General features: G+C 41.2%; 1 protein-coding gene across 5 annotated transcripts in view; it reads left to right on the top strand.

The window, feature by feature from the left end:
• The window catches only part of caprin1b (cell cycle associated protein 1b), a 101,607-nt gene extending 89,459 nt beyond the window's left edge, over positions 1–12,148 (top strand). For 3 of the 5 annotated variants that reach the window (XM_074632504.1, XM_074632507.1, XM_074632508.1), the window contains 15 exons: positions 44–130; positions 230–468; positions 572–654; positions 5,302–5,484; positions 5,606–5,658; positions 5,751–5,834; positions 8,708–8,872; positions 8,947–9,055; positions 9,171–9,232; positions 9,317–9,409; positions 10,067–10,213; positions 10,592–10,745; positions 10,892–11,071; positions 11,381–11,487; positions 11,598–12,148. In XM_074632504.1, coding sequence (XP_074488605.1) covers positions 44–130; positions 230–468; positions 572–654; positions 5,302–5,484; positions 5,606–5,658; positions 5,751–5,834; positions 8,708–8,872; positions 8,947–9,055; positions 9,171–9,232; positions 9,317–9,409; positions 10,067–10,213; positions 10,592–10,745; positions 10,892–11,071; positions 11,381–11,487; positions 11,598–11,684 — 1,833 coding nt within the window. In that variant the 3' untranslated portion in view covers positions 11,685–12,148. The remainder of the gene's footprint in view (positions 1–43; positions 131–229; positions 469–571; positions 655–5,301; positions 5,485–5,605; positions 5,659–5,750; positions 5,835–8,707; positions 8,873–8,946; positions 9,056–9,170; positions 9,233–9,316; positions 9,410–10,066; positions 10,214–10,591; positions 10,746–10,891; positions 11,072–11,380; positions 11,488–11,597) is intronic. The other 2 variants (XM_074632506.1, XM_074632509.1) reach the window with 1 other exon arrangement.
• The last annotated feature ends 352 nt before the right edge of the window (positions 12,149–12,500 follow it).

Here is a 12,500-nt window from a genome sequence, read left to right as displayed (position 1 = left end):
CCAGCAATGTGTAAAATGTCTCTTTGTCCTTTGCTTTTTTTAGGAGGCCCTCACCAAATTCCAGGAAATCACGAATAACTTAGAATTTGGCCGAGAGTTGCAGAAGACGTTCATCACACTGGGACAAGATGTAAGAATGACTGTTTTCTGTGAAAATGTTCCCTCAGAGTGGTGTCCACCGTGACTTGTAGTATCTTGACTTTATGTGGCTATTGCATATCATTATTAGATCCAGAAGGTGGTGAAGAAGTCTGCACGGCGGGAGCAGCTGCAGCGAGAGGAGGCTGAGCAGAGGAGGCTGAAGACGACTCTGGAGCTGCAGTTCCTCCTGGACCGGCTGGGAGAGGACACCGTGCGGCAGGACCTGAAGCAGGGAGTCAGCGGCTCGCCGCTGCTGACAGATGTAGACCTCGCAGCTTTTGATGAGTTCTACAAGCTAGTGGGGCCAGACCGTGACCAAAACATCAGGTAGGTCTGAGGCATTGATATCTGGGAGAAGTCGAGATGCAAAAGACTTTTTTTTTTTCGTTTTTAACAAGGGGATCCGTGCAACTTATCTCTACACTTACAGGTTGGTTGACCAGTATGAAGAAGCATCTGTGCACCTCTGGGACCTGATGGAAGGGAAGGACAAGGCTGTGGTTGGAACAACATGTAAGTGAAATGTAACTTGGATCCTACGGAGCAGTAGAGCTCAATATTTTAGTTAATGATTGCTTTGGATAGTTATTTTCAGGGCACACTGCATTTTACAGCTGAATCGATTAATCATTCGACAGAAAATTAATTGGGCAACTATTTTGATAATCAGTAACCGAACAACAACATAAAGAGTTAATGCTGCTTTGTTTGAATGCCACAAATTTCTGTAACCCATTAACACAGCTTGCAATTTTTAGATTGTACAGGGCTCAGTTTTAAAGCTAGAGTGGCGATACTGGCATCATATGAACCTAGAAAACATAAGGTATCAGTTAGTACCAACCATTTTGGCGAGGAAAAACTGGCATGGCCATTTTCAAAAGGGTCCCTTGACCTCTGACCTCAAGATATGTGAATGAAAATGGGTTCTATGGGTGCCCACGAGTCTCCCCTTTACAGACATGCCCACTTTATGATAATCACATGCAGTTTGGGGCAAGTCATAGTCAAGTCAGCACACTGACACACTGACAGCTGTTGTTGCCTGTTGGGCTGCAGTTTGCCATGTTATGATTTGAGCATATTTATTATGCTAAATGCAGTACCTGTGAGGGTTTCTGGACAATATTTGGTGTCATTGTTTTGTGTTGTTAATTGATTTCCAATAACAAATATATACATACATTTGCTTAAAGCAAGCATATTTGTCCACTCCCATGTTGATAATAGTATTAAATACTTGACAAATCTCCCTTTTTAAGGTACATTTTGAACAGATATAAAATGTGAGATTAATGGCGATTAACTATGGACAATAATGCGATTAATCGCAATTAAATATTTTAATCGATTGACAGCCCTAATTATCGGTTAATTATTTAAGCAATTGTTAAAGAAAGAGATTACAAAAATCCACTGGTTCCTACTTTGCTAGTTCTTTGCGTCTTCTTTGATGGTAAACTGAATATCTTTGGGTCTTGGGCTTTTGGACAGACAAAACAAGCAATTTGAAGACTTAAAAGACTTAAGACTTTTGCTATTTACTGACATTTCATAGACCAAGGATTAATCAATTCATGAAGAAAATAACTCACATTAATCTGTGCTGAAAATATTTTTTAGTGGCTGTAATTAAAAGCATAATTAAGTTGACATTAGAGGGGATTCATTGTTTAAGTCAGACTGGCTTTATTTAGATGCCCAGCTGGTGGTGAAAATTGTTGGCAGGACATTTTTTTCAGATGGTTGACGACGCAGCAGTCATCAGCGAGCCTTTTATTGTGTTGAAGCTGGCCATAAGTCATTTGTCACATACTATCGAGTAATAGTACCTAGTACCCAAGGCATAAAGTTGATCTAAACTGCACTGCAGGCCACTAACCAGTCTTAATATGTTAATGTAGCATGTACATTGTGTTTTGTTAATGCAGCATGTGTGTGAGGGCTGTGATGTGAATAATCAGGGCTCGGGGATATTGGCGTACTGCATTCTCAGCGATCTGGCTTCAGGACTCGCACTGCTGCATTCTGCTTGGGGGCTGAGCGCTGTGGGCTTATCCTGACTCAGCAGCGGGGCAGGGTGCCAGTGGCCCTGTCGCCTGTGGTTCCACTGGTCAGATCTCTGGAGCCACATTAGGATACTGGTGACCCAGTTCACTGTAGTGACACTGGCCGACACTTTCACCTCAGTAGGGAGGTCTCACTCAGTGACTCAGGGTGATATTTATTCAGGCAGCAGCAGACTTCTTGGCCTTAAGCACGAGGCAGTAAATGAAGTAACACTGACCTGCTAAGCCCGAAGAGCCAAAAGTGGAAATGCCTGAGCTTGCTTAAAGGCTCTTCTAGAGTTTTCTAGTGAATTACAAGTCATGATTGTTATAGTGGCGTATTTATTATGTAGTCAGTCAGCAATTTAGGATATTTTAGCCCCTATCAGGCCTTGTGTTTTTTTTTTACATCTTGAATTAATGTTGAAGTTGCCATAGTTTTCAGTTCGTTCTGTGACTGTTATGGAGATTTGACAAAACACATATTTCAATCAGCTTGTTACTCTCGGCAATGTGGTACTACTTAATACACTATTTTCATGTTTGGTTCTCATGTGTGTGTGTTGTTTTGTCTGAACAGTTGGGGAAAATGTGATGACACAAATGATGCCTTCAAATAAAACTTGTGAGCTTGTGTTTACAACATGGGAAGTCGTGTACACGATATGCTTGCCGTTCAAGTGGGTAAGTCGTGACAACACTGCTGCTAAGCAACGGCAATATTAATGTTACTGTCGGCATCTAGAAGCCACAGAGGCTAACAATTTAGCAAGCTAGCAAGTGGGTAACATAATGCAGTAAATGCAAAGGCATAATGACGGAGGAAAAGGATTATGCAGTTAAGAATATCAATATTTTCCTCAGACATATTATAAAATTACGACGAATTACAATACACGACTAAAATTACAATATATTCACTTATCATGTACCGGAAAAATTAACTTCCATGGCCTCCGCCATTTGTGACAACGTCAACAAACACGTCACAACTCGTGAACTCAGAGCTTTCAGAAACTTTCCACTAAACACGGTAAACACGACCCCATTTGAAGGCACCATTGCTTTTGTGGACCATATCAGGGTTAGGGAACATTTGAAACAAAATATGTTGACAGTTGTGGGGTTCCTTGGTTATTTTGTCAGATCACTGTCAATCAATTCTAATCAAACCAATCAGTCCTGATGAAGATTATCTGAGTTTGTGTGTTAAATATAGGGCTGCCCCGTCTTAGTCGATTAGTGACTAATCGGTCGTTTTGGTCTTAGTCGTTTTTGATGCTTTTTTCATGTTGAATGACTTATTTCCAAGAAACTTATGAGCACATCTCTGGTAAACACAAGATTTAAAGTGGTGCTTTTGTGTGATTCTTTGTGGAGAAACTCAGTTTCACAGGTTTGATTAAATCAACTAATTGATTAGTCAACAAAATCGCATGAGTGTTAGCCAACTAAGAATTTCTTTGTTCGAGGAAAGCCCTAGCTAAATACTACCTAAAGCTATTTTTATGAACTTAAGCTTTGATTATTGCTTTTGCTTATTAGTTTTAAATACTGAATTATATTGATAAATATGAAGATTTTAAACACATTTTCAGGGGCTTTAAAGTGGATATTTGAATTGTTGTGTGTCATGCACACAGTGTTGAGTTTGGGAGCAAATAAAAGCACTATATTTAGCTTTGATTGCTGCAGCAGTCTGGCTAGCTGAACTCAATTGATCTTGTGGCCTCTTTCTGCATGCGTCACCTGCATCCAGTCAGCAGTGTCATATGAAGTTTATTTTTTCACTTTGTTAACCTACAGTTATATTAGTTATAGGATAACACTGCTATTTCCATTTGTGTTTTTTGTTCTGCTGTCTGACCAGCAGTCAAATCACAAAGAGACAGTTAACTGTCATAGAAGACGAGAAAAACTAGCAAATATCTACATTTAAGAAGCTGGAACCAAACTGAGCTGCAAACTGAAAACACACCAGTTGAGATTATGGTTTGAGAATACAGCTGGTGGTGTTGTTTATAATTCTTAGCTGGTGTTGAATGTTACTAGGGCTGCAACAAAAAAAAAATGATTATTGATTAATCTCCAATTATTTTCTTGATTTAAGTGATTGATCGTTTTGGTCTGTAAAATATCAGGAAACGGTGAATAAAGCCCATCACAATATCCTAATACACAAGGTGACATTAACGTAGCGTAAGACCAAGAAAACAAACAATTTCTCACATTTCAACTAATCCTTGCTGTTTGAAATGTTACTATGTAGTTTTAAGGACTTTTTGAAGTCACACCCCTCGAACACAGACTGGCCAGTCATGGCGTAGCATTGGCCCGCTCCGGCCAGAGTCCGACAACAACATTGTGCCTGGGGCACGTGTAATAGTGGTACTTGTTACTCGGAGAGGTTGGAAGGAGATATACGTTTCTTCTGATTATTTTCATTGTCGTTCAATCTGTCCATTAAGTTGGAACCAGATTTATATATATATGTTTTTTCTTTAAAAATAATTCAACCCGATTAATCGATCATCAAAATAGTTTGTGATTATTTTAATAGTTGACAATTAATCGACTAATCTTTGCAGCTCTACAGCTAACATTACCATGGAACAGCACATCATTAACGTTAACTAGCACTTCTATGCTACGCTAGCTATACACATGTTGAGACCTACTCGGCTTTACAGGAACAGGGTTGCTCTTTAGTTTCATTGTCTTCTGTCTGGATTGCCATGTGATGTAGTGGTTTACTTTGACACTGTGATCTGTAGGATTTAGCTTCTATCTTTATCTTTTTAACCTATTTTTTCTGCTGTTTTCTCAGTTTGACATCCTGATATATCCTTCAAAAGCATTTCGTAGACCCTTCTGTCTGCTTCTCTCTGAAATCACTTTTCGTTTTTCAAAAAATCAGATATTTCTTCAGGGAGTGCAGTTAGTGACAGTGTGGGCTCCATGCTAGCTCCGACAGTTTGACAGAGTAGCTAACACCAAAGGGGCGGGGCTTAGCAAAAGGTCAATTCAAAGCTCACAAAATAATGGTTTGATTGTTGTGATTTGTGTGGCTTGCCTTTCCAATAAAGTGCTTACTGTGTAATTCCTCTGCTAGACAAGGCACTGAGAGAGACTTTGGACCAGGTTCTGCTGAGTGGGTACTTCGACCGGGTTCCATCTCACCAAAACGGAGTGTGTGAGGAGGAAGAGGAGGAAGAGCCAGCCTCAGTGGCAGCGGTTGCCGCAGCAGTATCTGAATCGTCAGAAGCAGAAGAGCAGAGTCAGACTGCTGATCCAGGTCCTCACCACTCTCTGAAGACATGCTACATTAACTCGCTATTTTTAAAATGATAATGTAATGAAGCCATTAAATGAAATCGGCACTGCATTATACTCATAAACAGTTTTTCTCTTCACAGAAACTGAAATAATTGAGGAGTTCACAGAGCCCATTGCGGTGGAAACAACAGAGGTGAGATTAATTTTCCCCTTTCCAGTGAAGTCTTGGGGCTGATTATAATATTTATTAGTGTTGTGCTGATGTTTGCTTTTTTCCCCCTCCAGTTTATAAACAGACAGTTCATTCCAGACGGCACATACAGCGGCAGTGAGAAGGAGCAGGGGGACGAGTGGACCACGGAAACAGAGGTATGCTGCAGGGATGTTGTTGTTCTGGGATTGAAGTTTACTTTTTTCCTCTTTGTGTTGATAAATATTTTTGCAGCCACAAAAATAAGAAATTGTTTCATCAAAGCCCCCCTTCAGTGTATTTTGGCATTTCTATGATAGTTCATATTTATTTGAGCCACACTGTTTGCCAAAAGCTTTTTGATAAATAACTAAATTTTGTGTTCAAAGTGAAAAAAGAAGGTTGTTGCTAAAATGGGATGATATGACGTATGCCTATAGTAGAGGCTGCAGGTCATACGTCATCCTCCAAGCTCGCGCAGGCGGACTCATGCTCGTTTGCGTCTGAGCAGCAAACTGATAAATCTGTTTATATCTGTCAGTTTGTCTTTCTAGTTAGGTGTAGTTAAGTGTAGTTAGGTAGACCAAATAGTTGCATTAGCTAACTGAGGGTTTTCATTTTATTTTTTTACTTTAGTGTGTTTATTTTCACAATGGCATTTGTGTGAACGGTGAACAGTGCAATCAACACAGTGAATTAACTTAGCACAACACACTGACTGTCTCTCTCACTTGCTCTCTTCTTTACCGTCTCCTCCTGGAGATAAATTAACGGAAAGCTGCCGATATCGTTTTGAAGCCTTACCGGCCTCTAACAGGTCCGAACAGGGAGCGCACAACTTTCAGCCCAAAAGAAAAGGAGAAAAGTCCCGTTAGAGAAATAAACGAATCACAGTGCTGCCCAGTGCGGTGTCGGTGCTGGGAGCTAAGGCGGGAGTGGCCGATGTTAGCACCTCCAAAACGTCCCAAAACTGTAATTCAAACGGCGGACCTCTGCAACATGTCTATCCGTCCTCCGGTGCGCAGTGGCTGGCGTGCGGCGGTGCGGCTCCTCAGTGCAGCAGCAGCCAGACGGCCGCCTCGCCAGGAGGAGACGGTAAAAGAGAGCGAGCGAATGAGAGAGAGTCGGTGTGTTGCGCTAATTCTTGTCTCATTTGTGGTCTGATAAACAGTAAATTCATCTAAACTGGTTTCATCTAAACTGGTTTCATCTAAACTGGGTTGAAAACCGATAAATTTCATCGGACTATTAACCACACCTCCATTCTCTGTTTGAGAAAGAACGTTAACTAAAAAACAGGAAGTAAAACTGTCTGGAGGGGGGGTTTAAACAACAAAATACTCTTGTGTGAATAACCTTTGCTCAAAAAGCCGAGTGGTTGCTGCTGTTATCACTTGACATCTGCATTTCCTTCTATATGTCATGTTCAAACTGGTTATGTGATGTTCAGATTAGATGCTTTCATCAGTGCATCTTATCAGAAAGATTGTTTTTGGCATTTTGCCTTTATTTGATGGTGACAATAGAGATGGAGGCTAGAAAGTGTTTGTCAGATGTTTTATCCATTTGATCAGTATTGGAATGATAATCAGATCGGCAGAATCCTGCAAATGATTGTTGTGATGTCTGCAGCCACATAGCCAGAAAGGTCCCGGAAGAAATGTAGTGTGTACCCTGTTTTTATCCTCAGGCATACAGTATGCAGCTAACTATTGATGTAGTCAGGAACATTTGTTAGCAACCTTGACACAATGCCTGGTCAACATTTAAATAGTTCTCTTTCATCACTCTCTTAGGCTGGGTTTATGCTCGTCGTAGTTTCCCCTGCGTGAGGGCGCATGCAACCAAACAGACATCACGTATCTTATGTAAAGCGCAAAGGCTCCATAAGTCGGGGCTTGGCTGTGCATCTCCGAATTTTTGCAACTTGGCGCCCACTGTGCGGACATGACTGCCACAAATACTAATAAGAGCAAATAACTGAAATTAAGAAGTAAAATAGTGAATTAATTCATACTATCAATATGTCTCAGGATTTTAGAAAGACCGACAGTTTGTTTTATAAATGTTTCAAAAACAGGAGACCTTTTAAAATCCACGTTTCAGTAAATAGTATTTTGCCAGCCGAATCAAATTGTTTACAGGATATTCAAACTTTCAACCTTTGTTTCATTATAATACATTTGTTGTTCCAAATATTTGACTCCTTTCTGTAAAGGTGATAAAGTATATCCATGAATATTTGATGAGTTTACAGTTAATTACAATTCCTCCTCTGCATTGAGGAGCTGCATTCAATTCAATTCACTTTAATTTCCGTGAGGAAATAGGTCTATTGCGTTCTTCCGGTAACACTCGTTGACTTCTTGCTTCTTCACAGAATATTTATTTTATATGGCCCCTGGCATTTTGCAGAATAATGCAACGAACAACGTGTCGGGCATGAACTCCTCTGTGCGTGCTCGTAGCTTGTGCGCCATCTGTGGAGGCCTGCATCACGGTGTTTTGAGCGAGTATAAACAAGGATTTGACTTCTCTGTGCGTGCTGGAGACAGTAACACTTAATTTATTTATTTTTACCTGTGTTGACATGAGGTGCTTTTCTGTTGTGCATTGTCAAAGAAGATTAATTAACCTACTATGATTCACAGTTGGGGAAAAATAAAACCTGAAAGTTCCTTCAAAGAGCGTTGAATTGTTTTTATGGGCACTACACTGTACAGTATGTTCAGGCTCTTTCTCTGATGAGGGCTGTCAGGTGTCTGAGCAGCACCCTGTGACGGTGTGATTTACGCTGATTGGTCCAGGTTTTTGTGCTGAGTATTTTGCCTCCGTCACACTGGTCAGATTGTTACTCACGTGTGCAAGTTTACACTCTGACTAATGAAAACATACATAATAAACAGCATTGAGGAACTATATAAGCATTTCAATTTACAAACCATGATGTGAATATAAATCCACAGGTAGCATCTAATAAGTACTATACCAGTTTTTATTCCTCCTCCGGTATGTTTCTGATTCACCTGTTCTGTCTGTCTTCCTCTCTCAGGCAGTCGTTGCCATGCAGCAGCAGCAGCCTGCGGCTTCGCCTGTTGCCCTGGAGACCCACCCCCTGAACTTAGCGTCTCCTGTGCCGCCTACTGACCCCCTGGTCAGGAAGCAGGTGGTGCAGGACTTAATGGCACAGATGCAGGGAACGTACAACTTCATGCAGGTGGGAACTTTGTGCTAGTGACGCCCGTTTACTGTAGATATTAAGCACGGTGCTCATCGCTTCTCTGCTCTCAGGACTCTATGCTGGAGTTTGACGGACAGCCCATTGACCCTGCTATCGTCTCAGCGCAGCCTATGAAACCCGCTCCGAACATGGACTTACCACAGATGGTGTGTCCTCCAGGTACGTTTTACAAAGAGAAACTCCGTTCTGATGTCTTGTGTTGTGCAAACACGATACTTGAAAGCTTGAAATGACTTTTCTGGTTTACTAAGGTGCAATGCTCAAATCTTCTTAGTTCACCCAGAGTCCCGGCTATCGCAACCCAACACTGTTCCTGTCCAACCTGAGCCCACACAAGTAAGTAATCAAACTTGAACGGACAACACTGACTGTAGACATTTTGAGAGAGATTGTTTCATTTTTACTCTTCTCTGTTTTCAGGTTCCTATCGTCTCCCCAACTCCGCCCCCCATGTATCAGACCTCGCACACGCCAGATCCTCGACCCTCAACAGAAACAATCGACCCCATCCAGGTAAACCATGCTGCTCTGTTGAAAGAGTCCTTCTTATATTGCTGGGCAATTTACCTGATTTAATTCAGGGAACTTTTTTTAACTTAAGAATACTTTATTTGGGCAAAGATCTTATTAAACATGAATTGCAACGCTTGATTTTAATTTAAAAAGGGTCCAAACTTGTTTATAATCCTCAAAGAAATGTACTGCATAAGCATACAAACAGAGACCCAGCCCCAGTCCTGTATTTAGTTGAGCTATGGCTCACAGGTAGAGCGGGTCATCCATCAATCGGAAGATCGGCGGTTAGATCCACGGCTCCTCCGGTCCGCATGTCGAGGTGTCCTTGGGCAAGATACTTAACCCCAAATTGCTCCCGAAGGCTTTGCCATCGGTGTGTGAATGAGCAAGTCCATTTACCATTGAAGTATATGAAGTCGAAACATACTGGAATCAGCCTGTAAAATGCCCACCTTTTGTAAGTATTTAACTGTAGGTTAAATTATTCAAATAGCCAGGGAAAATAACAAGGACATGACCTCAGTTATCAGCATACATCAATCTTCATTTCTTAAAAAAATTTAAAGAATTTTAATCGTGAAACCTGAACTTAAATAATAAATGACTTTGAGAAATGTTTCGACCTCCTGAGCTTGTGTTTTCCCTCTTCAACAGACCTCAATGTCCTTGTCGCCAGAGCAGCCTCCACCCTCTACAGCTCTCCCACCTGTCTCTCAAACACAAGTTTTCCAGCCTGTTTCCAAAGCTCCACACAGCAGTGGCATCAATGTCAACGCAGCACCATTCCAGTCAATGCAGACAGTAAGGCCCTTGTGATGACTTTTACTGAAGAATCTGTTAAACTTACTGAAGAATTGCCTATGTTATCAAATAATACCTGTATTAAAGCATTTAATATTTAAGTTTACTCAAAGACCGGAATATCTGGCCTGTCATGCAGATAAAAAAAAAGGTCTTTGCAGGACTTTCAGTGGAATCAAAATAGAAAATCATTAATGACTTCCATTAAGAATTGCTTTCGTAGACTTTAAGTGCTCTCTCATCATATTGCAGTTGTATGGGTTTGTAGTGAAGCAGCCATGTCCAGGAAATAATGAGTAATGGACTTTCTCCTAATGAGCCTGTGACCTTTCCTCTGGTTTTGGCTTCACCACAATGTGGCCCTTGTTCTCCCCTCAGGTGTTCAATCTCAATGCCCCAGTCCCGCCAGCTAATGAGACGGAGGCTTTGAACCAGGCCAGCCAATACCAGAACAGCTACAACCAAGCCTTCAGCAGCCAGCCGCAGCATCCTGTGGAGCAGACGGAGATGCAGTCAGAACAACTGCAGTCTGGTGGGCAGACCTTCAGTATTTACTTACTGGATTGATTTGTCTTTTTTGAGATAATGTTCCAGTTAAACTTCTTTTTGTGTAAATACTGTGTGTTCGACTTTGACTGGGGATTGACTTGCATCTGTTTTGGGTCACCTGTTTTTTAGTAGTTGGTGCCTTCCATTCCCAAGACCAGTCCGGAGGCCATCAGCAGCCTCCCCAGCAGGGCCCAGGCTTCGTCAGGCAGGGTCAATCCTTCTACAACAGCAGAGGCATGTCTCGCGGTGGACCTCGCAATGCCAGGGGCATGATCAACGGCTACAGAGGCTCATCGAATGGATTCAGAGGTAAGATCACAACCTAAATCCACAAATGAATCCTTTATTTTCACTTCAGATGTGGAATAGGTGACATTGCTGGCTTCAACTATCTGTTAAAGGACCAGTGTGTAACAATTAGGGGGATCTATTGGCTATTTTTGTGGAGATGTTACTCAGCTCGACCTTGTAAGATTGCCGTTGTGACTTACATAAAAGTGACGCAGGTTGTTTACATGTAAAATTGCATGCATGTCTTAAAGGGGCTAAAGAGTCTGAGCTTATTTTATTGTTATTCTTGAGTGAAGCATTTTAAGTTTAAAGTCTTCCTGTTTTCAGGTGGCTATGATGGTTATCGTCCTCCTTTCGCCAACACTCCAAACTCCGGTTATGGACAGACTCAGTTCAACACACCTCGGGATTACTCAAACGGGAATTATCAGAGGGTATGAAAGAAGCATTCAGACCTCACACTGGATTTGTTTACGTCATCTTTGCTGTCTGTTAGAGTAGTTTCTAAAATGTCTGTTTTCCTTTTTCCCCTCTGTTGCTGAAGGATGGTTACCAACCGAACTATAAGCGCGGAGCTGGTCAGGGACCCAGAGGAGTGTCGAGAGGCAGCGCTCAGGCAATACGATCCTGAAAAGGCCTTTCATAATGACTGTGACTGACTAACTTGCACCACACTGAAAATTCAAAATTCAAGAATGCATTTGCCCCAGCTCACTCATGTTCTCTTTTTTTTTGTTCTTCATCAGTGGTATTTTTCCTGTCTCTTAAATCAAAGTAATGCCTGCTTTGATATTTGGAAATATTAAATCATTTAAAGTCTGAAACACAAGCTGAGCTGTAGATCCAATCATCGATTTACACAAGCCATGTGTTACAATATTCCTGTAAACTTGAAAGATTTCATAAGTTATTTTTTGTATAAAAAAATGCACCTGCCACTGCTGGTCCAACCCTTTGGGAGTTTATTCCCCTTCTCGGTTCTTTTCTGTCATTTTGGTTCTAAAAAAAAAAAAGCGTTTTATGTTCAATGAGCTCCCGTTTCCTTGTTTGTAAATTGATGTTGCTTCAAGAGTTTCAATAAAGTTGTGTTGCATACCCATGCTTCCGCCTCAGATTTCTGCTGTACAGGAAAACCCATGAGTCAGTGAAAATATGTCAACTATGAAATGCTGCAGTGGTTCATTTTATATTCTGATTACTTTGTTGTATTCAGGGTTGTTGTTAGATTTATGTATTACCTTTCGTTTTCAGCAGCTCCATTCTGCTCTAAACACTTTCTGAATAAGGCTTCCTGACATAAATACAAACAAATGCCCTTTGACTTTTTGTATCAGACTGAGTTTCTTTCTTGCTAAACTTAAATTCATTGTTCATGCTGTATTTGGAAGGTATGTTTTCACCATAGACATGCACTTTCTTAAGTCCCCCCCCCCCCCCCCCCATTAGC

This window comes from Sebastes fasciatus, chromosome 4 (genome assembly GCF_043250625.1).
Source record: "Sebastes fasciatus isolate fSebFas1 chromosome 4, fSebFas1.pri, whole genome shotgun sequence".
NCBI classification, from domain to species: Eukaryota; Metazoa; Chordata; class Actinopteri; order Perciformes; family Sebastidae; genus Sebastes; species Sebastes fasciatus.
This window is presented reverse-complemented; position numbering and strand designations above follow the sequence as displayed.